Below are 27,797 nucleotides of genomic sequence, written 5' to 3'. Positions count from 1 at the left end.
ACGAGTTGTATTGTGCGATACGTTCTAATACTTTTAGAACCTGAGACCTATAAGAAATAATATAACAAAAATGTATCATGGATATCGTTTTTTTACAAAATAAAAATATTCAATTAGATACATTGGTCAAACGATTTGTTGGGAAAATAAAAATCGAGAAAAAAACAATAAATTGTCAATATGTCAAAATAGTGAAACATTAAATTGCGCAATGAAAGAAATCGTAACATGTTTTTGGACAAATGAAACAAAATCTATTCAATAAAAGTTTAAAAGTTTTCGGAGAAATAAAATTCTGTAAATCATGTTTGTAGCTTGTGATAGGTACACTTGGCGGTAGAAATAGGTAAGGTGGCAGTACTTCCCTGAACGAACTTATTCACACGGAACTGCTAACGACTTACTAGCATAGTAATTATTCTAAGTTTGGACATTTAAATGTTGGTTTAGCGGAAACTTATACGTAAAACTTTTGTGAAATTAAAATAGTTGTTTCACGCTTTTTGTTTATTTCATCGTTACCAGCTGTTAATATATTTTTTACAATGTTCCATTGAGGATTTTAAATCTTTACATTTCTATATTTTTCAGAGACAGATTTTAATGACTATAGAGTGGAATAAAGATAAAAGTATTTTTTATGATCACAGTCTTTATGCAAAAATGTATCGATAAACTGTTTACACTATGCCTCAATAGGCATAGTATAATAATACGACAAGTGGTGTAACTTCATACAATGCGCCCGGCGCGCACCGTGTACAGAGTACAGACGCACGAAGTTGCATAATATTGCGTATCACTTGCGTTGCACAGTCGCACGAACCATTCACTATAGAGGTCAAATGCGCACTTATTTACTTCTAAAAAAAGCGAAACGTGCGCTCGGTGTTTAAAACATGACATCCAATAGCAGACGTGTTTATATTTGTGTTTATAGTTGTTTGAACAAGAGTGCCTCAAATTCAGAATTGTTCAGCATTTTATTTCTATTGCATAACCATACCAGATTAGATAAATCAAGATACCAGTCAGCGATCCTGGTATATAATATCAATATAATTTGGTAAAGGTTTTTTGTCAATTCTGATAAATACTTTCATTATTTATGATTACTACCTGTACGAACAAATAAAATAATAATGTAACCTCCAAGCGTATGCAGGCATTGTCCCGCCGAGCAGGTTGGACAACTATTATACTATGGTTGAGGCATTGAACAAATAGATTAAGTAAAACTAGCGACCACCCAGTTTGTGTGCTAGTAAGAACTCTTGCATTGTGATTGAAAAGGAACCCAAATATTGCTTTTAAATTTAACATTGGAATTAGTGAACATACCTGTCAAATCCAATAGCCTTAGCTTCTGCAGATACCTCAATGATCTGCTGGGTACAGCCGTCAGCTTGTCGTATTTGAGTTCTAACTCCCATAGCGTGTTGTCCAATCCGTAGAACGCCTCTTCGTGAATAGTCTCCAGAGGATTATGGTTGATAGCAAGTCTGTACAATCCTGTAATTACAAATTTGCATATTATATCATAAAGTTCTATTGCAAAATGTTGATGGTTACTTGGAAGACTACTTTGTAGCACAGTTCCTGCCTTGATTAAGCGCACAAGTTTCAGGACATTGATTAAAAGGAAAATATGATCACAAGGTCATCTAATTTCAATTTCAAAGGTTTCATTTACTGATCATCATCATCATTAACCCATTTCCATATGTTACTGTGGGAGATTAGGCCAAAATCTGCCTAATGCGGTTTTGGGGAGTTCACATGTTTCCCGACGTTTATGAACTGAAATGGTTCTTCCTTCACCGAAAAGCTCATAGTAAACTTCTAATTAATTAATTTCGCACACTAATTCTGAGAAACTCATAGGTGCGATCCCGAATTCGAACCCACGGCCTCTGCTTGAGAGACGGTAGGTCAAACAGTAGGTAAAAGGTAGGTTTTCTGCCTACCTACCTAACCTTACCTACCTTTTTTTTGAAGGGGGGAAATCTAAACTAATCTAACCCTACCTACCTACTAAACCTATCTTTTAATGTGTATGTAGTATATAAAATGTAGTATCAATTTGTTGCTCTGTATCTGTAAATGATTACAGATACAGATCAACAAATAGATACTACATTTACGGCAAAATAGTAGAAAATTAACAATCGAGTTCAACACATAGTTTTTAAATTCCCATAATTGCATAATTGTTGCTGTCTGTCGGTCGTGCTCACAATGTCAATGAGACTCGTGTATCACGATCAAACCTGATTGTTTGATTGCGTAGAACTAGTCTGTTAGTACTTGCACAAATGGCAACTCCTACACTAGTGGAATAGTGGTTGATGTATTTATTAGCATTTTACGGTATCTAAAAACAATTCCTATAACTAATCTATACATAATGTGTGATTTTGTCATATTTAGTATAACTAATTAAATTATAAGTAAAAAAAAAACTTTGGTGCAAAACAGTGTACTTCAATAATTTCAGTACAGAGTACTAAAAAAATCTACCTCAACACTTCGTGGAATTACATCTATTTGTCAAGCTTTATAGAAATCGGTTATCGGAAAGCGGGCGAAAGCGGATTTATCCCATAGCTTGCCACCCTAAGAGATCGAATATTTTCTTCAAGTTTTTAAATGAGACCAATACTGAGTGAGGTACCTTTTTTCTAACAAAAAAAAAATCAGCAAAATCAGTTCACAAATGTCTGCGAGTTATTGCGTAACATACACACAAAAAAATACAGTCCAATTGTACAACCTCCTCCTTTTTTAAAGTCAGTTAAAAAGTCACCATCAGTAAGGTTGTCGAGATAAACTAAATGAGCCCAAACACGATTGTTTTGATGCGAGTAATAACAAGTTGGAAAGTCTGCAGACTATCTAGGTTACAAGATCAGATCAAGATTAAAATATTAATGTACTGTCATCGGATTTCCACAGTTTCAATTCCATTCCAAATTCCAAGGATGTCAGACAAGTGGAAGTGAAATCTAAATTCATCCCTACGCTAACTAGGAATAGAGCTGATGATCTTTAAACAGGTGAACAGACGTTTATCAAACGTAATTAAAAACATTCCTTATAAAGTAGCCTTCAAACAGAAAGCCGTTTGCGAGCTACGATGCCACAGATATTTTGAGACGCAAACACAGGCTTCAGAGACGCAAACACAGGCTTCAAACTAATAACTCCCCTTTTTGCGCCGGAGTTGAAAAGGGATATGGATGTATAATTTGTACAATTTACATAACTAATGATTTAATCGTTTTTCGCAAATATTTATTTAGTGTATTAAACAAGCAAGTTAAAATACAATATAAGCTAAAACTAAAGCTAGAACTAAATTCAATACATGGAATTGGGTTCCTATGGCAGAGTGCCCAAGATGCTGACAGCGTTCACTATAGCGAGGGTAACTGCCCTTGGGTCTCCCAGATGGCTCTTAATTATCTGGAGATGAAATGAAACTATTTTTCCCGTTTGAAACTATTTGGTGAAACTATTTGGTAACGGTTACCACCTCAGTCAACCGTGACCATGGGACCTATAAACGGCCCGAAACGTCGGTTTGGTTGAAAAAACAAATATATGTGATTTAAATCGGGAAAAATAGTTTCATTTCCTATGTGTAACAATCGGGAAAACCTAAGAACTCGATATATCTGGAGATGATTTTGTTAAAATAGCGGGCTGTGTGACGCCTAGAGCCAAATATAATTATACTTTACAGACTTTGATAGATGGGCTTATACAATTTCAGTATCTTATTCCCAATTTTAACGGTATTCAGTACACCTTCATAAATTATTAAGTTTAAAATGGAGGTAGTTGTAATTGAATATAAGTTTTCACTGCCTTTAAGCTCCCAGTGATAATTGTTATTACCTATTCCAAACAAAGAATGGACTTAATTACACAAAGGTTGAAGCATTGCTATGCTCTTGGGCACTATAGCTCAAAACCAATACTTTTGTCTTCTATATTATTTGGAGCACTATTCCGTGTATTTAATATTAATATTAACTGTATTTAATATAACATACCTGTCGCCTGGAAAAACTGAGGTTCCAAATCCCTAATCTTGTTCCCAGTCAGTTGCAACGTGAAGACCTTCGAATTGTTGACAGCGGCTGGAACCCTAAGGATGGGGACATTGGCGCAGGTGACGATGCCCAGGTCTCCTGCTGGTTTTGAACACGTGCAGAGGGCTTGAAAAAGACATGGTGGATGACCAGTGTCTACGTGGAGCTGTGGTGAGATAATATTGTTTGTTACAACTCAGAAAGCTAATTTTAATATACTTAGAACTTATTACGATTCAGTTTAGGGTCTAAAATGAGATTGTGAGATAGCGCTATATGAAGTGTATATCACTATCCCGCCTTTTTATCGCTACGAACCTATATTGAACTGTAATAAGAGTTCATGGTAAGGCTCAAGTACTCATGACCATGGATAATAATGATCGAGTGAAGTAAGTGAGTGCAGTAAATGAGTACATGTGTGATATATATTGATATAGGAAACAGTAATTGGCTAAATTTCATATAAACATATAAAGAAATCAGGAACAAATAATTATTAATATAAAGATCGAGCACTTAAAAATAATTCTTTCGATCAGGCCGGATTCGAACCGACGTCTTCTAGCATACCGTGCAAGACGCTATACCAACTAAGTCACGGAACGAACCAGCGGACTTCAGGATTTTCTCTATGTGCTTGTTGTTGACTTTTTAGCCGTAGCGCTATCTACGAGAAATCTACGAAAGACGCTTTGCGACTTCAGTAGCCAAATTGTTTGTACTGTATGCTCTGGATGAGAAAGTTTTGGGTTCGATTGCCGGTAGGGTTAATTTGGGAAATGAACTGTGCAGTAGGTATGGTCGTCTGGCACATTATTATAGCTAACATCATCAAAATCAAGTTATTTTTCCTTTATTTTGATAAAAGTTCATAACGTATCCATTTTATAAATTTTATAGAACATTGAAACATTGAAATCTTAATCTAATGATATTAATGAAACATGAACTTGTGGATTTAGGAACGTACCAATAAACTATGTATATGTCCATATGAATAATACATTTCCGGACACATAATTTGAATCAAATTGTATGTTTATTCTTAAAGGGCTAGAATACAAAAACATTGTTATCATTAAATGAAAAAAGAAAATTCGGTTTTACAAATTCCAGTTTCAAACAAAGACTTATGGAAATGACGTTTAGTACATAGTTTCAAAATTGCACAATAGATCCAAAAAAATCGGCGATTGTTGCCTCAACGTGGCTATCGCTGTGTCTACTGAGCTACGGATCGAGCCAGCAGATCGTACGATTTTTTTTAATATACAATTTTTTCTTTATCCCTATCTACCGACTACGAGATAGGAAATAGTTCCTGGGAGACTACTGGCTCCCCGATAAGGCCAAGGTATGGCGAGCGTCTGAGCCAAGCCCTCCGCCAGTGATACGCCTTCACAGGCGTCTCTGGTGGACGCAAACTTGGGCATGCACTCGCTCGGTTTATGGTTAGCAGTAGGGATAAACACGTTCACCTGCCCCGGTGGTATGTGGTCGGGGCGTTTATCCCGCGTAGCGGTCTAGACGACGGCCTAATGCGAGAAGATGTGCGGGTTACATGAGTTGCCTTTTTAGTCGGAAGCCATGTTTCGGATATTGTCGCAGGACACTGCGACTGGCATCTCCGGCGCTAGCCCGGAGAGCTAGATACGTTCCGGACCCCTCTGATGTGAAATGCATGCCTTCTTCGTTCTTACGTTAACGAACATAAAACTTTTTCTGACTGGCTTAATGCGATTCCGCGTCAATAACTGTGGTTTATCCCTGATCAAACATTGTTTATGCATTGGACGTATTTCAATACTGAAAACAAAAGGTAATTCGGATTATGTGCTCGGGTGTGTATGATAATGTGGTTTCGTACTCACTTCTAAAGCTCTTGATAGAGACGCCCATATCATCAGTAGCAACGTGACCACGACTAGCGCGTACCCGAACTTTATGATCGCCATCAAACTCTGTAACAATGAAGAAATTGTTTTAAAATAGGTTAATACGTTGATTGGTATGGTGTAACAGGTTCGTGTTCGTGCCTATTTCGCGTGTAGGTTTGAAATTTATGTATACGAAGTCATAATATTAAATGCATATACATCGCACGCCGAAAACAATACCGGAACTAAACTAAACTCTCACTTTTTCAAATTTAAACTTATAAATATTTCAATAAGAAAGCGACAAATTGGAGTACAGAGTAAACAGAAGCGTGTTTGTAAATAATTTGATAGTTAAATGAAGGACAAACGCTTTTATCTCCCCTTGCTGTGCGAATAAATATTCCATAGAGGCTTCCATTTAGATCTGTCACACTGAGCGTACAAATAAAATGTAATATTATATGTGAGATAATCGAAAAGTAGTTTCCGGGATTCGGGACACAGAATAAGGGCAAACGTCAATTTACTTTGATAATAGTAACGTCTGTACACTATTTTTTTTCCCTTAATTGCCTGCCTGAAGTACAGAAATCGGAAGATATGATAAGATATTTCGAATTGTACAAGATTTGTTGTTTTAGTCTGATAATTAAATTGACATTTAAGTTAGACGTATACCCGGTTCCACTGCTAGGCAGAGGATTCCTTTTTCTACTTCCGTCTTTCCCTATTATTACCTTTTTGTTTCTTATAAAACAAATCCAATTCATAAACTTTGTACTTAGAACGTTTTTATCACAAGTGATAAAAACAGTTAAAGAGAGGGGACATCACACGTAGTGATCTTCTTCGACATGCCGGTTTCATTACTATGTTTTCCTTCACCGAACGAAGCTCATGGTAAATTTTTTTAATTATAATAATAACAATAATAATAATAATAATAATGGGATGTTGGAGAACGATCCTGAGTCTGGACGGTCGGCGAATGACGGATGCGGATGACCGAATAGAAATAAGGCGAGGTATTTTCCAGGGCGATTGTCTGAGTCCACTGTGGTTTTGCCTGGCCCTGAACCCTCTGAGTACTCTATTGGAGAGGTCGGGCATAGGCTTTCAGTTTCGGAGAGGTGGGCCGCGAATGCCTCACCTTCTCTACATGGATGATCTCAAGCTATACGGCCCCACAGCTGACAGATTGACGGAGCTGCTGACAATCACCAACGATTTCAGCAGTTCGGTTAGGATGGAGCTTGGGATCGATAAGTGCGCGGTGGTCCATGTTGAGAGGGGACGTGTCATGCATTCTGATGGCATTAATATTGGCACCAATCACCTGCGGGTACTCTCCGAGACTGAAACATACCGGTATTTGGGCATGTCACAGACCATCGGAGTGAAGGAAGCAGACGTGAAACAGGGTGTGTGCGAGGTTTTTTATGGGCGCCTGAAAAATGTGCTAAACAGCTATTTGTCAGGCGTTAATAAGATCCGAGCTTATAACTCCTGGGTCATGCCTGTTCTGATGTACACATTTGGCGTGCTCAAATGGACTCAGACGGAATTAGACGCTCTGGATAGACGAGTCCGCACGACGATGACCTCTCACCGAATGCATCATCCGAGATCGTCAGTTATGAGATTGTATGTCCCGCGGAAGTGTGGAGGTAAAGGCCTATTAAGTGTCAAAACCATGCACAACCGCGAGATATGCAGTCTCAGAAACTACTTTTTGACGATGACGGATGACGTAATTCGTGGAGAGGTTGTCACATGTGATAAAGGGCTAACTCCCTTATCGTTGGCCAAAGAGGAATGGCGAGACCCGGTGGTGCTTAGCACTTCTGACCGCGAGTCCGTATGGAAAGAGAAGGAGCTCCATGGGAGGTTCTTCAAGGTACTCCACGAGCCTTTTATGGACCGTAAAGCCTCCCTACATTGGCTGCGTTTCGGGGACCTCTTCTTAACCGAAACTGAGTACTTGCACAGACACAACCAGGCAGCCAAAATATTACACCAAGAGCTCGCTCTCAAGTACGGACTAGTGCAACAGAGGTTGCCATATTACAAGTATTCACCGGAGCCAATACTCGAAGATGACCGCACCAAAATCTATTGGGATCGATCTATTATCACGGACAGGACTATTCTTGCGAATAAGCCTGATATTGTGATATTGGATCGATCGCAGTCGAGGGTATTTCTTGTGGACGTCACCATCCCGCATGACGAGGGTCTCGTGAAAGCTGAAACCGAGAAACGCCGGAAGTATCTCGACCTGGCGCACGAGATCACCGACATGTGGGATGTGGCCTCCACTGAAATAATCCCAATTGTTTTGTCCGCAAATGGGTTAATTCCAGTCAGCCTTTCTAACAGCTTGAGGCGGTTGGATTTCTGTGGCGTGTCGCTTCCAGCACAAATGCAGAAGGCGGTCCTGCTCGATACGGCACGTATTGTTCGCCGATTCTTGGACCTGAGTCCCTGACCCCGGCCGACTGTGCCATTGCCGGGAAATACCGCCTCTCCCATTTAAAAATTCAAAATTAATTTTTTAGGCCTTGGGAGAGGCGAGAGTTTAAAATAAATACGAAAATAATAATAACACACACACACTCAATATAGGGGCTATGGAAACTCTGTGTCGTCTCGAGATAAATAAATGTAGGCCAACATGCAAATATTTCTCTCGACCCGGGAATCGACCCTGGGACCTCTGCGTGGCAGTCCAGCATGGTAACTGTTCGGCCACAGAGACAGTTTAAATTAAATTTCGTACATGAATTTCGAAAAACTCAGAGGTGCGAGACCGGATTCAAAACGACGGCCTCTGCTTGAGAGGCGTTAGGTCAAACCATTAACCAGCTACCATGACTATAAAAGTTTATTTTGCGGATCGCATCCTTGGTGAAAAAGGTCACATCTGCAAAATGACAACTTTTCAGGAGAGCAGTTTAAAGATTCTACGAACGAAATAGTCAAGAATTCAAATTAGTCAGTTTAAGCTAAAATAGGAGAGTTTCACGCAATTATACGTAATTTGTTTTAAGCTCGTGGTTCGTATTATTTTTATGAATTTCAAGTGATAGAAGAACTTTTGATGAATGATGACATGTGGCTCTATTATAACCAAAGGTACGAAATAATCTCGCAAATGTTTCTGTAACATGAATCTTGTCTCATAATTCAGGTCGGAATAGAAAACATTAATCAGCATTCAGCATCAATCACAGTGTGTCATATTTGATTAAGTATCACTAAGGATATAATAATTTATAAGGCTATTAGAAGACGTGAGGTAGGCTGGCTAAACGTAGATTAAGGAGTTTGTATTACTTTGGTATTTTCTGGCAAAAAAGAAAATCCAGGCGCCTTTTTCATCTTGGAACTAAGAGCAATCGGAAGCAATAGTACGCGTGTTATCGTAAAAATGAAATTAACACAAGTCACATACAAAATCACGCTTTCGTTGCCCTTTTCTCTTTCGAACGCACGCTCGTTTACGCTCGGCCTTGGAACTCGAGCTAATGATGTACTATAAAAATACATATATATAAATATATACGACTGTACATTGCAATTAATTAGATAGGTATAATATAAACTTGTAAAAGTTCAATTGGCTTTAATTTTTTCTTTTCAATAACTGAACAATTATTGTTCACGATATCTCGAGATTGGTCGTCACTGTCTAATCTCATGTGCGTTGCGAGCAGCAAGCAACCCGCCCCCTCACCCCTGTCCCTACCTAAGGCGCGGCCAGCTAGTTCCGCGCGCACTATAATAATGCCTAAGGTTGTAGTTTTTTTTTGTTATAATTGGTTATAGTTTTCAATTATGCATTTCTTTTTGCAATTTTTTTGTATTTTACTTCTCTTTAAACTTAATTTTTGTTGCTATAATCCACATAGTTATTCGATTATTCGTACTGTTTTGTTTCCCACGAGACTGGCGTAGTTTAGGATCACAGTTATTGTGTAATTTGGTACTCAATGCTACTATAATATTGATGATTTTTTACTCGATAACATAAAATGAAAAATGTAACTATTGTGTGTTATATTTTTGACTTCCTATTTTCTGGTTAAATTCCAATTGTTGTTGTTTCTTTATGCTATTGTATTAATTTAACTTTGATGCATGCTACATCATAAGTGAAATAAGAATTGTGTAAAATATTCGCATGCAAAGTTTTGGTGAAATGTGCGATCTTATATAATATACTATAAGACCTGCAATAACTACATATTTCAGCGAATAAGTATCTTGTATTCTTAGAAAACTGTTAGGATAAAAAAATAAACTTAAGATAATAACGCATAGAAACTTAGACCGCACACGCCGAGTGAGTTAAATCGTAGGGATCCAAATAGGCTTACACGAGCGGGCGGGCCGTCAGTGCTCAAGGTCAACTTGCACCGCGAACAGCTCAAGAATTTTAGCTAAAAATGACGCAATGTGCGGTAAATGGGTGTAAAAATACGTTAGACAAACATAAAATAGCTACAAACAACACATTCCACAAGGAAGTAACGCGTTTCAACTTATATTTTTATGTAAATATTCACTATAACAGAAAATTAATTTCGTTGCAACAGGATATTAAAATGTTGCAAAGTAACGGATTTTTTCTCCCCATTTTGCTATTCTGTTTGAAAATAATTTTATTACTTAAATTTTTGAGAATAGGCAATATCGCGGCGGTTGCAGTATTTCTACAAATGTACACAGCCGCGACAACATTATAGGGAATTTACGGAATATATTTAGTATTTGCCTTCATTAGTTCCACGTGAAACTCATTGTTCTTGTTCATCATACAGGACACATTTTAAAAAATTGTTTTGCCCAGACTCAAAATTCCTAACTAAACTTAATTCAGGGAACTAACACTGACTAAAAAAGTAATCGTCAGTTCTCCAAAGTCGTGTATAGGTAACTCTCAGGTTCAGGTTCTATATTGTTATCATGTACTTTTCATATGTTTGTTCACGGCTATCAGGCTATTTATATATATCCAAATTTTCATGAACTAAAGTGAAATTCCGATAGTCGTACTCAAACTCGCTTTTAGGTTTTTGTTCATATATGAATTAAATAAAAATTGTGGTTGTATTTATTTCAGTTAAGCAAGAGACAACTTCCACACTTTTGAGGGAAATGTTATTCCATGGCATCATTATTTGTATATTTGTGTGCGTGCCGACGAGCGTAAATACAAGTCGCTTACGCCTACACGAATTTGATTTTTGCCTCACTTGTGACAGTTCGGCTGATGTTAAACTATCATTCTATGCGTTATTATTCTAAGAAAATAAATAAATATATCAAAGATCAATTCAGGAAGAGGAAGAAAAGTGAGATGTAATACAAAGAAAGGTTACTAGACAAAGTTCATAACGCTGTCGATATTGGATCGCAGAAAAGTGGCCTGTTTGTGGGTTTTTTATCGAATGCATTACGGAGAGTGTGCGCAGGATCTTTAATTAATTTCCGCCCTCACCTATCCTCCTTCTTTTTCATAATTCTAAATGACGGGACGTACAAGCCTATGCCTGGTGGTAAGAGTGAGCTTTAAATTACAAAGATCTGAGGGGCACTGCCACAGTACCCGTCACCCTGAGACATAACTTGACACGTCCCATGTGCTTGTGATTTTACCAGCACCTTCTTCAAAGCTGAAACGCAGTAATGCTTACTGCTTGGCGGCAGACATGGGTAAGGTGGCAGTACTTCCCTGGACGAACTGTTTCACAAGGAACTTTGCTCCTTCGGTTAACTAGGAAGTCCGAAATAATTCATCCATATGCCATGAATATACCACTCATTCACGCGAAGCACTTTGCTTCCTCTTTTCAAATGCGTACGGAAAAGAAATGGAATAAATCAAAGTACGATTTAGGGATATTCAAGCCTGTGTATTTCGTTGGCCAACTTTGCTTTAAATTAAACAATAACTATTGTGACTTTATAATGCTTGCTTCGTTTCCCACCAATGTTATATTATGAATATTAACATTACTTGCTTAACATCGAGAACCTGCATGTAGAGAAGGCTAACATAACTCTATGATGAGGTTTAAAGTCCCCAACCCGCATTAGGTTGAGGAAATTGGCCTATAACTTCTTATTAGAGGAGACCTAACACATATTTATGAAAATCATGTCCCCAATGCAAGGACTTCATATTGAATTCTTAGGTTTTCTTGATTGTCGCATATAGGAAATGAAACTATTTTTTCGGATCTAAATAGCATATATTTGGTTTTTCAAACAAAGCAACGTTTCGGACGGCTCGCTTTGGTTAGTCAAAACGTAATTTAGACCCAAAATAATAGTTTAATTTCCTAAAGGACTTCATAGTTTTATATCTTCAATGAATTCAGCTTTTTAACAATACCAAATCGAGATTCCAAATCAGCAATCCAATCGTCCGACCCGTCTCTCTATTCGTATAAACAGAGCACTGTTGTTTGTTCGATCTCATTACAGCGAATCCCCCTTTCAATAAACAAAGGTCGAATGTAATCTATCAGGTGCATCCACTTGTCTCTATTATGGTTCATAGCAATATATTGGATTGTCTGTTTACTATCGTATGAAATAAAACCTGTGTCTCAAACTGGAACACCAATTCTTATTCTTTTAAGTTCTTTCTATATAAGGACCATCATAATAATAATAAATTTGTATTTCGGACTGATTATCCGTAAATCTTAAAATTATCTTAATATCTTAACCTCATGCAATTATTTTCGGATTTTATATAAAAAAGGACAATCAGGCTTAGTTCTAACGATAACCAGGATAGCGTTGGTGTTATCCCGAATCCATCGAAGTGTGGAAGCTGTTCGTTTTCTGATGATAGCATAATAAACATCACAATATTATCCTTCCGCAAAATTTTCGGATGCTCTGCAGAATCGCAATGCAAAAATAGCTAAAGTAAATTTTATTGAAGACTTAATTTCTCATTAAAGAGGTTGACAATTCTTGCCCCTGTAGCAGTGACTTCAATTTCTAAGTTTGTGTATTGTGTTTGTTGTTTTAGTACTAATAATTCTCGTTAACGGCAAAGGAATTAATTGTGATGAAACCCACACGTTAAGGACGGTTCACAACTTGTACAAAACGTGAATCATCAATTAGTACTGGATCATCGTAGCCGATGATGGCTTGTCCGAATTCTTAGAGTTTGATGACGATCATGAGATGAATAGTATCTTACCTAATATTGGATGTAATTTTACTGAGAGAACATAATCAACCCATTGTCGGGCACGGGTCACCTCTCAGGTGAGGGTTTATACTATAGTCCACCACGTTGGACCAATGCGGGTTGGAAACTACACACGTTTTGCGAGGGTTGTAAACGTTCTTCGACATGCAGGCTCCCTTACGATGTCTTCCCTTACCGAAAAGCTCATGGTAAATATTAAATTAAATTTCGCACATAAATTCCGAGAAACTCTTCAAGAAACTAAGTTTCCTAGATGCGAACCCACGCCACGGTCTGCTTGAAAGGTGATAAGTAAAATCATTAAGTTACCACGGCATTTTAATTATTACATAATATGAGTTTACTGAGAAAATATTGCAGATTCAATAATATTTTTTCTTTTCCCCTTCTTTCTTCCCGTTCGTATTTTAAATACAAGTCTCTCAACCAATGTTTCCCTTTCCGAGAAACAAGCTTTTATAACATTTCTTTAACAAGCAATTTATATCACGTTTTAACAAAATAAGATTCGTACGTATTCGAGAAATGTTTTCGAACGGAGATTAACTAGAGTTGGTAAATGTTTGTATTGTACAGATCCTGTTACAGAGGTTTTTTACAATTGGTAAAAATGTATGACACTTAATTGAGTTTCTTATAATATTCATAAATTTGTGTTTTGGGTTATTGAGTTCACAACTGCATATAATAATTGTGCCGCCAAGCAGTAATGTGAGCATTACCAGCGTGTTAGTGTAATTTCAGGCACATGGATCTGTCAACTCATGCCTTAGGGCTACAGGCGCTGTGGCAGTGCCCTTAAGATCTTTGCGATTTAAAGCTCTGAGTAGCACTGCAACTGTATGGATAGGTGTGTCACTTACATTGTTCGTCCCGTCCATTGGTATTATAAAAAAACTTCAGCTCGTTTTCTGTAAATTTTACAAATGCACGTCAAACGGACGGACGGAGGTGTCAAATAATTTGTACTATCTCTAATCTTATTCTATTTTTATTCGTATCTTTTTTTCTTTCTATTATTGGTGCTATTGTTTCGCAATTATGTAGTAATAAGGTCTGTAAATTATGTATAGATTTGCTTCGAGGAATTTGAGTGGACACAGGATTGTTCCGCTTTTGTCTCGCATTTCATTTGTCTTGCTTCCTTTATTTTTCTATTTTGTATTTTAAGCATCTGACTGTTCCACCGCAAAGTGGCTTGACAAGTTTTCCTCCTCTCGAGAACTAGTTCTTTTTGAAGTCTGTACTTTGTAGTCGTTCAAAAGAAGTATCTTGTTTGCCAAATGGATGTCAGGTTTTTTTAATACTTGTTCTTGTGAAATCAATCACGCTTAGAGAGAAAAGATACTGTTGCGATCGCAACAGAATTTTTACTGTAACTTTAATGTCTAAATGTAACTTAGGTACGTAGGTAACGTAAAACTGTCCATTTATCAGTATATTGTATATCGCAGCTCTTTATCTATTGTTATGAAATTTGGTTCAAAGACTTTTATGATTTACGACTATTACGATTTTATCCATAGAGGTATCTCGGTAAAAAGTTAAAGTAGCTTTTGTTGCACATGAAATAGGGTTGAAACACAAATTTATTAACTCAAATTATGTAACGGCTACAGCATATTATATATCTTAGACTTGACTTGAATTTGAACTTGAATGACACTCTTCAAATGTTTTGCATTATTGGTATATTGTATTAATTATACGATACGAAGACAAGAATGTTGGTCGATAGATATGTGCTTATTTGTACGGATTATCAATAGAGCTTCTAGTAAAATAGTTCGACCGGTAGGGCTATCATGATCGATAGAAAGCGACATAAAGCGAGAATAATAGCATGTCGCGGTTTATGTCGCTCTCGCGCAAGTCATGCCCTGTCGTGCTAGCCTACAGTGATGTCTATTTATGTCGACAATCCATGTAATGTGAGCATCAAGTATATAACCAGAAATAGAGACGAAATGTAATTTATTTTGTTTGAAAACTATTCTGCTATATCATTACTGTGACAAGTTTGCTCCAATTGGCCTGCTCGAATTCGAAACAATTGATGGATGTTGTCAATGGGTGTTGTCAATTGTGTCACTTCAAATCGACCAGTTAACTTGAGCTTTGCTATAATGGAAGAAAATTGCAAAATTACTTATTTCACATTTAATTACTGATGAAATTTGATTCCGTTTGTTTTGTAATAAGATGTTTTGCTGTTTTTCCCAGCACACCACCGAATGGAACAGCACGCCATTGTTAGATATGTTATCTTTATTACAATAAATACAAAATATTTTTGGAATATACGGAGACGTACACACAGGTCAGTTGTTGGCGCTCTCTATATTTCAGTGCAAACGAGAGTTGATATTCATAAGTGATGTATTTTAGACGTATTTCTATTTTAGTTGATATTTGTGACTGATGAGTTTCCAGGAAAGTATGGCTCTTATATTTCTGGTTATATACTCGATGAATATGAGTAATCTAGGGGCACATGGGACTTGTCAACTTTCTGTTTCAGAGTGACCAGTGCAATGACTTTTTTTTTTTTTTTTTTTAATTAAAAATGGACGTACTCTTGACCACTACCTAGTCCTAGAGCAAAGATGAGGTCTACGTTGGTACGAGCTCGCCCAGAAGATGCCTATTCAATCGCACCTTGAAAATATTCGGGTTGTATGTACTCGGAAAAATAGACGCAGGCAGGGAATTCCAGTCACGGGCTGTGCGCATTATAAAAGATGACGAAAAGCGCTTAGTACGTCTTAAAGGAATATCAACCAGGTGAGGGTGATATCCCGCCGTTCGTCTAGATGTCCGATGGTAAAAGGGGGCGGATGGAATGATCTGGTGGAGCTCATGGGCACACTCTCCGAAGTATAATCTGTAAAAAACCGACAGACCCGCGACCTTTCGCCGATGGGCTAAACTATGAAGTTTATATTCGAGCTCATCGTCTGTACTCCTTAGGTCATTGGAAATGAAAGTTCTGAATGGCACTGTTGTGGATAAGCGCGTCGCTTACCACCAAGCGCAGGAATTGTTCGTTCCGTCACCATTTCTTTGCGATCTTCTTGACCATTTTTTCACGATATCTATATCGTAAAATTTGTAGGCAACGTAGCGAAGCACTTCCAACGTTCAATATCTGTCTATCCCAATATTCACTTAAATTCAAAAGGTAAGAGCTCTGGCCGTTAACTGCCGCCTTAAACGGGTCATGGTCCATATAACAAACACATTTTCAATTTAGGTAGGACAGCTCTTTATACAGAACACGCATGGAGGACGGGAAAATGGACGTCCATATCCGATAATACTCGCCGTGACCAACTAAAGGGGAAGTGCCGAAATCTTCAACAAACCCAAGAGGCAGCTAACCTAGGAGTGGTTACACACGGCCACTTTTGGCGATGCAAAAGCGATGCAGTACCGATCTACTGCATTGCTACTGCACATCTAGATTGTCTATCTTTATACACACGCGCGCGATTTTAAGCAGCGATGTAAACGCGACGCAAGCGTGCGACTGCACCCATATAAACGCGCGATTGCATCACTTGGGATTTATAGGATTGCATCGATGCAATCGCGCGTTTGTATCGATGCAATTCGTGGAAATTCCTAAAAAATCTCGAGTAGTACGAGATCCCTGCACCCACCACGTGCAAAATAAGCGTTACGGCGTTACACTACACGCCCTTCTAAAAGCTCTGCTCTTTAACTATTAGATATGATTTTCCTGACAATATTATTCACTATATAGTTGACTGTTCAGAACTGCTTGGTAATTTAAACTTTAGGATTCCCATCAAACTTCCGAGATTTCACATTTAGGCTTTCTCACACGCATCGTTCTAGAACAGTTTCAACTCCGTCATAACTCGTATATCTGGTGTATATAATTACTGCTCCAAACCTGCGGATATTTTCATTCACTCACTGCTAGGTTTCAAAAACAGGACATATTGTTTATGCCATAGTATCTAACTTCATGTTACGCATTCGAAGACATTTATTTCTTTTTTTATTTTGAAATCATTTGTTTTTTTTATTACTGTTTTCATTTTTTATAACACGTGGTGCTTATTAGTTACGTAATGGAACTAAGTTTTTGAAATGTAATAATGAATAAAATATTCTATTTAACTGTAGATGGGCCGAATAAATAAATAAATGGAGGAATATGGCGCACGGCTTTGGAGTGGAGTTCCTGCCTGCAGTCTTATTCCCTGAACGTTATAACTTGGGCCTTTACAAGGTTAGCGTGAATAGGCATTATTTAGGTGTGCATTTTTTCATTCTTGACCTCATCATCCCTTTCTATCAGAAGAGATGGAGGTCAAATGCGCATTTATTTTTTAATAAAAAAAACCTAGAATTATTTAAAGTTTGCCCGGAGACCGCGCCCGTGTAAACGAAATTTGATCCTATTTTCGATAGACACGATCGATAGTAGACGCGATCTGAAAACTAATATCAGAGGGACGCGGTTTCTCAATTTCCCGTTAACTTACATAGTTTCAAAATTGAACGGGCTCAGAAAGTCGTAAATTTTCGCACAAAAGGGTCAAACATTGTGCGAAGTTCTTTAACGACATTGAATTGTATAAATTGAAAATGGAACTATTTTTTTTCGGATCTAAATCTCGTCTATTGATGGTGCACGGGTAAAGTGACCATGCGACCCGCTTTGAGCGGGACAGTCCCGCTATTAAGCTTCATGTCCCACTGACCCGAAAATACATAAAATGTCCTGATTTGACAAAATAGGACACAAGTGACAATACATTTAAAACAAAATTAGTTCTTTTTTAAATTATTCATCATTAAATATTTCGTAATGTGATGTGTTTTATTTTTAAAACAATAATAAAATTACGGACGTCCCGCTGTGAAGGAAAGAAATAACACTCACGTTATGCATGGTAACTGTAAAGGTCCCGAAACGAAAAAAATTGTTTCAATTACGATGTATATATAACAGCCGCGAAAACATAAGAATTCAATATGAATACTATAAGAATTTGAAAAATATTGTAGAAAAAACTACTGCTTATATTCAAAAGTTACCTAAATATATAGTTTATTACCTATATACAATTTAGTAGCTGGTAGAGCTTCTTATGAAAGAGTTTGTTCAGGGAAGTACTGCCTATTGCCGCCGGATTACTGCGTTCCAATTTTGAAGGGAAGGGCTGCTGGTAAATTACAGGCACATGGGACTTGTCACCTTATGTCTCAGGGTTATGACCGCAATGGTAGTTTGTGGTTTCAAAACTTTAAAGCTCTGATTGGCATTGCAACTGCTATGGACAGGCGTGTCGCTTACCACCAGGCGCACGAGTTGTCCGTTCCTTCACTTGGTATTATAAGAAAAACATTTATGCCAAACAACCACCAATTATTTTGATCTCAAACTACTAAGTTTAAGAATCACAGCAGAAGTTCAAGAGCAACGGCTTTTATACTACACAGAACTTGAACCAGTTTAGAAAAGTTCGTTTCCCAAACTGGACATATCGGGAATCTAACCCGATAAACCAGGTTAGATATCCAAAGCCCACAGTACTAACCAATCACAATAACACGAAGCCCCTTGTATTTCATATATAATGTAAGCAATATACGGTAACTTGGTGAAATTGAAGACATCAAAACAGTGTATTTCTCATGCGTTGTTTCCAGGTCAATTACGATCCGGGGAAAATATTGTTACGCGTGGGATCAGAGACAATACACGATAAATAACTTCATTGGGGAGAACTTAAGGTTTACAATGCAGTAACAGAATGGGGAATTAATTTGTGTAATATTATTTTGGGGTGTAGGTAGGAATGGTGTAACTGAAAATTTGTATTTTTATACCCGTCGTCGCAATAATATCAAACAACATTATTTATTTACATGGATACTGTTTTTAAGATAATATCATCTAAGTACAGGAAAAATAGCGTACTATGCGATGTCAGATAGTGTATGTGCAAAAATCAAATAGAATTTCATTCACTACAGTTAGCAGAAGAATAAGCTGCTCAAAAGTTTTACTATTCGTCGGAAATACGAAAAAAAAAAGGAAGATAGTGTTTTTGTTATTAAAGCGATGACGCTGTGTACAATACCAGTTACAATAGAGAGATTGAGAAAGAGTCCTTCCAGGGAAGTTATACCACCACGCAATAATGAGCATTACTGCGTTCCGATTTTGAAGGGTACCTGCTAGTGAAACTAAACGCTCGGACTATTCAACTCATTAGCGGGCTATACACAGACACTCTATCGAGCGTGACACTGCAATCATGCGCGCGTGTAAAGATGTTGAAACGAAAAGAGAAAGACCGCGCGATTGCGCTCCTTAGTCCCGCGCGCAATTGCGCACTCCAACACGCGCCAGTTTCAGTATATCCTGCGCTATTAGCCTTTACACGGACGCTCTTTCCGTTGTAACAAAAACGAACACGAGCAATTGCGTGCGAAAGAACGTTACTTTAAAAAATATCAGACTTTCCCGCGCGCATTCCCGTACTCTCTTGATCACGCGTGTTATGTGCTCATCCCTGAATGTAGAGATAAGAAATTGCTGATGCAGCAGGTGGCTTCGAAACTTCAGTTCCAGTTACAACTTCAAACTGGCAGGTTGGTTCATTCAACCTAGAATTTTCGTTATAAGACTCTATTATAGTGCTTTATTTATTTATTTATTTATTTATTTATTTATTTATTTATTCATGGAAAACCAACAGCTATGATACATGTATTAAAAACAACAAAAACTACAAACTAGCCAATTACAGGTTTTCGCCTATAGTAACAGAGTATAGTAAATATATTAAAGGTACCAGCGCCAATTTAAGTAGAACAAATACACAATAAAAGAAACTTAGCAAACTAAATAATTAACAATATCATAAAGAAATATTTAAAAAATACAAAAAAAAACATAGATCATAAACAAGCTAAATAATCACTAAAAGTTAACCCTCCTGGCATGTCAAATAACTAAAACATCTATCAGTTTACGCTTCACTGCATGCACGCGGCAATTAAATATATCTATATCAAAATCATTGTCGCTCAACACACCGTTCAAACTCTTAATAGCCCTACAAATAAAACTATTTAGCCTATAATTCGTTCTAGCAAAGGGAAGTGCAATAGGGCAATACTTCCTCGTCGGACGCGAAGGTACCTTAAAAGAAATACGACTCAACAATTCAGAACAGTCAATATCACCATTAATAATTTTCAAAATAAAAACAATATCAGCGATTTTCCGGCGAGTAACAAGCGACAATAGGCGCCTATCATTACAAAGCTGAAAATAATTCGAAGAGTTATATGGTAGGCCCATTTTATAACTTAGGAATTTAATAAATTTTTTTTGGACTAGCTCTAATCTGTCCACATAACATTGATATTCCGGATTCCAAATCTGGGAGGCAAATTCTAGCTTACTGCGAACATATGCACAGTATAGTGTTTGAAAAGTTATAGGCCTGGAAAAACAGAATGAGTTACGCATTACAAAACCAAGTGACTTAGTGGCCTGAGAGATAATTGCATCAATATGAGCATCAAAAATGAGCTTTGAGTCATGAATAACACCTAGATCTCTCATGCTAGTCTTGCGTTGAAGAATAGAATTTTTTAGGCTATATAAAGTAAGTATATTATTATATTTACGGGAGAAGGTAACTGAGAAACATTTAGAGGGATTGAGGTCTAAATTATTATTAATACAATAGTCACCAAGACGAGACAAATCAGACTGGAGAGCATTAGCGTCATCAACAGATGATATCTTGGCATAAATTTTCATGTCGTCAGCAAAACTTAGTAAATTAGAATAGCGGAAACAATCACAAATATCGTTAATAAATATATTAAAAAGGAATGGCCCTAATAAAGACCCTTGAGGGACTCCACTGGGTATTGAAACCCAACTCGATATATAATTATTTACGACTACTGCTTGAGACCTGTTATCTATGTATGAGGAAAACCATCTGAGAAGATCACCTCTGATGCCAATTTTAGAGAGTTTAGTGAGAAGGATATTATGATCAATCTTATCAAAAGCCTTGCTATAGTCAGTATAGATGACATCAACTTGGTAACCACTGTCCATAGATTCCGAAACAAATTCATTCAATAATACAAGATTGGATAAAGTTGATCTACGACGAAGGAAACCATGCTGGGTAGGACTAAAAGAGTTCTTTAATGCTAAGTAAACTTGATCATAAACAATCCTTTCCAACACTTTAGACAAAATACATAATTTAGAAATGGGTCTATAGTTAGTTATATCAGATTTAGAGCCTTTCTTGAAGACAGGGGTGACAAACGCGCATTTCCATACTGTTGGTACGTAACATTCTGTAAAAGAACGTTCAAATATTAATGAGACTGGCTTAGCAATGCAGGTAGCACAATTGATTAGGAAGAGCGCAGGTAAGTGATCTGGACCCGCCGACTTACTAGGGTCAAGTTTGCGTAACAAATTAGTAAGATGTTTAATATCAACAGTGATCGTGGCAATATCAGAGGTAGAATGGTAATCAGTTTTCACTGAATTAAAACTACTAGGTGACGTAGCACTCAAAAAAGATTTTTTAAAATAGTCAGAGAAGGCATTGCAAACATCTATGCCAGTATTAATCATAATATCTCCATAGCGCAGACTGCTAGGCACACCATGAGAGGCAGAACGAGATTTAATGAACGACCAAAACAATTTAGGATGTTTTTGAATGTTAATCTCAATTGACTTAGTATAATGCAAGAAACACTGATTTTCCAAGGACTTCACCCGATCTCTTTGAAATTGATACGACACCAAGTCACACCTATTACCATACAATTTATATTTCCGGTGATATTTAAATTTCTCCTTAATAGCCTTCTTTAACGAGGACGTGTACCAAATAGGAAAAGTACCCGGAATAACAACTTTATTAGGTACATATTGATCCCTAAATTCACGAAACTTAGTATAAAAGAATTCAACGCACTGATCCAATGTACGCGATGAAAATTCATTGTCCCAGTTAATTTTCATTGATTCAGCGTTAATTAGATCGTAGTTGGCCTTATTATAAAAATATTTTATATATGAGGCTGACTTTAAAGGAGTAAATGGGATAAATTGCAAAGAAATAATCAGAGCCTTATGGTAAGGATCAAGCGGTACAAGCGGCTCCATACATTCCGAAACTGATACTGTATCATCACATAGTACAAGATCCAAGATCTTGTCATACTTATTGACTATACCGTTATATTGATTAAGATTAAGCAGACTTAATTCATCCACTAACATACACTGATCATGAGTAGAATAATTGTAGGGTATATATAAATTATGACTTAATCTCCAATGAATATCACTTAAATTAAAATCACCCACAATCAAGAACTTATCATTAATGTTGCTAAGCCTAACCTCACTTAGTTTATCCAAGAAGTTCTGTAACTGTAAAGAGAACGATTTCAAGGTTATGTTACCACTTTTTTGTTCACACAGATACAAAACACAAAGGTGTAAAGTGATAATTTGATCACTAGCAGTTTTCAAAGATAACGCAAGCCACAAATCTTCCGCTGAAGATTGATGAGTGAGTTGAGGAATAACGGCCAACTCCTTGCGGGTAGCAATAAGCACTCCACCTCCTAGGGCTTGCCCTGTCAATGAATAATCACGATCTCGCCGCCAAACCACATACCTACCATCGAATAACTCCGAGTCCGCAATCCCATCCAATAACCATGTCTCAGTAAGTATAATAATATCATATGACTTCGTAAGTAAATTGCAATAAAAAACTAAGGTTTTTGTGCGAAGCCCCCTAACGTTTTGATAATAAACGGTAGGAAAATGTGAATTATTCGTAGTAATAGCCATTTATAAGTAAATTAACGAAACAGTCTAATAAATTCATTAAATAATAAAACGAATCGAACGTAATAGCCATTATTAGAAAGAGAAAGAAACAGTGAGTCAAGCAATGCCATATATAGACTATAGCAGGTAAGAAAGAGATGGATAGATGTTGCACATAATACACGCAAGCGCATACAACAGTTCTAGCAAAAAATGACAAACAATAGCGCGAGCCGGACAGAGCAAAGGTACTCAAACTTTTAGCAATGTAACACAAGTGAAGGTAAATATAATTTTTAAAATATTTCAGGTAAATTACAAAAGAATGCAGTAATTGAATGCAAGTACAAATAGTGATTATGAACGTAAACATTTTAAAATATAATATTGGCAAGTAACACTCTATTGCAACTTGTTTAAATCCGTATGACCATTGACTATAAGAATTTTCGAGGTATCATTCTTACGCACGTGAATTTTACCATACTTCACCCAGATGTACTGGTATCCTTTGGCTTTCAGCGTAGTCTTAACAGAAGTTAACAAACGTTTATACTCCGGGGTCAGATGGTCATTCAAAAAGATCGACTGAGTACTGTCACTGAATCCGATGTCACTCGCCGAAAGCTTCTTCTTAGAACGGGCAGATGCAATAAAATCTTCTTTAACATAGCGATTAGTGAAGCTAACTATGATGAGCTTATCTTTGGAATTCTGCATCGGGACTCTAGAAATATAATTGATGCTTGATTTCTGGATCGGGTAGTCGACGGCTTTTGATATGTGGTCTACGACGGTGAACAAATTTTCGTTTTTCTTCAGCGGGACTCCCTTGATCTCAATATTATTCAGACGCTGCCATTGATCCCTACCATTAAGCTCACTTCTTAGTACAGTGACTTCATTATTCAAAGTATGAATATTTTCTTGCAATGCAGCTATTTTCGGCAACTCTTTCTCCACAGACTGCAGCCTCGCATTATGGTCTTCCAAAATAGAACTGTTGAACTCACATGACTTCTTGAGTTCCTCAATCTCACTTTTGATTGATTTGACGTCTTGCATGAGAACCGGCAGACTGGCTAGGTGGTTTTTCATGGACCGTAACTCAAGCATTATAGCATCCAATGTTACTGTGTCAGAAGTAGGTAGGGGAGAAGTGGCCTCCGCTCGGCACGAGGAGCACCTCCATACCGATCTGCGCTCAGCTCCAAGCCTTCGATAGCCCTGCTCAGAAACACCCGCACAACAAAATCCAAGAACCCTATTGCAACAACTACATTGAGCAGTGTCGTTGACAACAGCATTACAGCGAGCACAATGCATGATGATCACTTTATATTTTTAAAATAATTAATAAAAGTTTGAGAATCTCTAGCGCTAAGGCACACCGCGAATGGGTACAAACGATGTTGCTCGTAAGCGAGTTCGAGCGAGACTTTTAGTGAACTTCAGTGACTTTTATAAAATATATTAACTTTTTAAAAACGCAACCCCGTGTCTTGGTTGTAATTGGTGCAGTCGGTAGGATAACTGAAAGTGCTCTTCGAACTTCAAGTGTACCTGAAAGTTACCGAACTTACGTACATAGCCGTCCTGGAAAATACTGAAAAATATACTGTAAGTGCCAAATCCTATAAACATCCTGAAATCCATTTATTTTTGTTACTTATGACTAATGACTGAAGACAAAGTTTTGAATCAAACTTTTGACTCCATTTTTAATAAGAAAAAAGAAATACTGAGTGACTTTGAAAAATAAGTAAATAAATTTAAACGAATTATATAAGTAATTAAAATAAATAAATAAATGAATTAAGAAATATATACATCATACAATATATTAATTTTGTTTAGTATAGTAGAGTTAAGGTAGTATTAAGTTATATAATGCCATTCAAACTCAATAGCGTATTATTGTTTGTTTATATTTATTTCGTTTTTGATTTTTTGTACAAGATGGATGGTGTAATGATTAATCTTTTTAAAACTGCAACTCCCCCTTATGATGGAAACCCAAATCAATTATACAGATTTATTAGTACCTCTGAAAATTTCGTCGAAAAATTTTTTGATGAAAATAATGATCATAATTTCCAAAATATTTTGGCCATTCAAGGCATACTTGGCAAACTGAGAGGCAAAGCAGAGGAAATTGTGAACATTTATGGGTGCCAGACCTGGACGGAAGTAAAAGCCGTACTTTCGCAAAACTTTTCTAATGAGAATAATAGAGATTTAATTAACCTGAGGCAAGAGAATGACACACTATAAGGCTTTTACGATCGAATCATGCATACCCTTAGTTCTGTAATAAATTATGTGAATCTCCATGAAAATGACAACAATATCAGAGTATGTAAAAAAATTTTTTTCTCTTCGCAACCTCTTAAAACCTTTTTGGCCGGTCTGAAAGGACCACTTGGCTCTAATATTAGAGCGACGCGTCCTGACAGTTTACCAGTCGGTTTACAATATTGTTAAAGAGGAGGAAAACGTTCAATACCTCCAAAAGAAACCCTATAATGAGTTTCCGTCAAAACCACCTCAATATTTCAGGCCTCCCCGCTTTTTTCAAAATAATCAAAATCCTTAATATATGTACAATAATCCATACACACAAAGGCAGCAAAGCTCTTATCGTACACATTCCTTTTCATCCACAATGTCGCCCTTATCAACAGCAGCGGTCACAGGCTAGACAAAATAGTAATCCCACTTCGAGATTTAACAACACAAATAGATTTCCGCAACCGACGAGTGGCTTTTCTTATAGATCCCCAAATATTCCTCTAAGACCATTTGTTCCGAATCAAAATCATACTTATCCTAGATACCCAAATCCAAATATGCAAGTTAATGCGAATTATATACAAGAACAGACAAAGTAACTGTAATCAATATACATACCAAACGTCAGTTACCCTACGTACAGATCAAATAGCCACTACTGAAACTTCTAATCGATACTGGGGCAAATCAATCTTTTTTGTCTCCTGAAGCAGCTCAAATATTATATTCAAATTGCCAACCAATTTATGAGCCATTTACCGTAGCAAACGTACATTGCACAACCCGAAATAATTACTGTATAGAAATTCCTACATCCCATGAATTTAACGAACAAACCACATCTAAGTTCTATCTGTATAAATTTCATAACGTATTCGACGGTTTGATAGAGCTTAACTTCTTAGAACGAATGCAAGCGAAAGTTGATCTTCATAACAAACAACTGATTACTGTAAACGCTACCAATACCATTCATATGCTGAATTCCGATGCAACTAATCTTTTCGAAGCCTTAATTCGCGCCCACACTACGAAGCAAATCAAAACACCGGTTTCCGCCTCTAACAGTGAAGTTTTCATACCTCATGCAGAATTTAATCAATGTTATATACCTCATTGCTTAACTAGTGCCAAATCAGGGTACGCTTACGTTCATATTATAAATCCAACTAAAAATTACGTCATTGTTGCTCTAACTGGCCCATTGCAAACTCAAGAGGTCGCTAACTTTGAAATACATAATTACGAAAACGGCCCTTCGGAAAACGATAATATTGTATTCAAAATTCGCACCGATCACTTAAATCTTGAAGAAAAGTCAATATTTTGCGTTTATGCAAAAATTACGAAGACATTTTTCATGTTGAAGGTTACGTTTACAAATAAAATAAAACATTCCATTAAAACAACCGACGAAGAATCAGTATTTGCCCGAAATTACCGCTTCCCTGAAATTCACAAACATGAAGTAGCTGACCAAATAAAGGAATTACTTGAACCAAATATAAATCAGCCCTCAAATAGCCCATGGTCATCGCCTATTTGGATAGTACCGGAAAAAATTGATGCATCCGGTAAAGTAAAATGGCGTCTGGTGGTAGACTACCGAAAACTCAACGAAAAAACTATCAGTGCAAAATATCCAATCCCAAATATTGATGGTACTTTAGATAAATTACTATTACTATTTCAGTGTGATTGACCTCGCTTCCGGCTTTCACCAAATAGAAATGGACCCCGCTGACATTGAAAAACAGCTTTCAGCGTAGACTGTGGCTACCGGGGCCACTATGAATACCTACGAATGCCATTCGGTCTTAAAAACGCACCATCAACTTTCCAACGAGTTATGGACTCCATACTTTGTGGCTTGGATAATACACTTGTTTATATTTATGGATATAATTTTAAGTGAGTTAGATATAATAAAAACAAAATAATTGTTGTAATTCGCGCGATAGAGTGACTCTGTAAATGGGCCTGTTATCTGAGTGTGATGGGTGCAGAAACAGTGCCTCTTAGATCTTAATTACACAGCCTCCGTAGTCGGACTGTTGTCATGCTGATCTGCTATGCAGAAGGTCCCGCGTTCGATTCCCGGGCCGGGAGAAATATTTCTCTATGGCTGACATTTATTTCTCTCGTGAGTTTGGATGTAATTTGTGGTTGTCTTTATGTGCGGAGCTAAGAGTGACCGCGTTGATTAAGGCTCTCAGTGATACTGTATTTGTTGTGGATAAACGTGCCGTTTTTTACCAGGCCAAAAAAAGTAAGTTTATAAAAGAGTATAGTAACCCAAAAAATTGATCGATCCTTGATTTTCTAGAAAACTGATTCCGGGTTTGACGCTTGTGATGTTTTGTGGTTTACTGTACCTTTTACGTAAGCGTTAAGTTCATATT

The 27,797-nt window shown here is 37.1% G+C and overlaps 1 protein-coding gene across 4 annotated transcripts in view; it reads right to left on the bottom strand.

Annotated features, from left to right (window-relative positions):
- LOC113240383 (chaoptin) overlaps positions 1 to 27,797 on the bottom strand; it is a 156,702-nt gene that overhangs the window by 20,758 nt on the left and 108,147 nt on the right. For all 4 annotated transcript variants that reach the window (XM_026477669.1, XM_026477672.1, XM_026477671.1 and 1 more), the window contains exons 3-5: positions 5,972 to 6,061; positions 4,059 to 4,263; positions 1,342 to 1,512 (exon numbers count right to left, since the gene is read on the bottom strand). In XM_026477669.1, the coding sequence (XP_026333454.1) occupies positions 1,342 to 1,512; positions 4,059 to 4,263; positions 5,972 to 6,061 (466 nt within the window). The remainder of the gene's footprint in view (positions 1 to 1,341; positions 1,513 to 4,058; positions 4,264 to 5,971; positions 6,062 to 27,797) is intronic.

This window comes from Hyposmocoma kahamanoa, unplaced genomic scaffold, assembly GCF_003589595.1.
Source record: "Hyposmocoma kahamanoa isolate Upper Pololo Valley unplaced genomic scaffold, ASM358959v1 138, whole genome shotgun sequence".
NCBI classification, from domain to species: domain Eukaryota; kingdom Metazoa; phylum Arthropoda; class Insecta; order Lepidoptera; family Cosmopterigidae; genus Hyposmocoma; species Hyposmocoma kahamanoa.
This window is presented reverse-complemented; position numbering and strand designations above follow the sequence as displayed.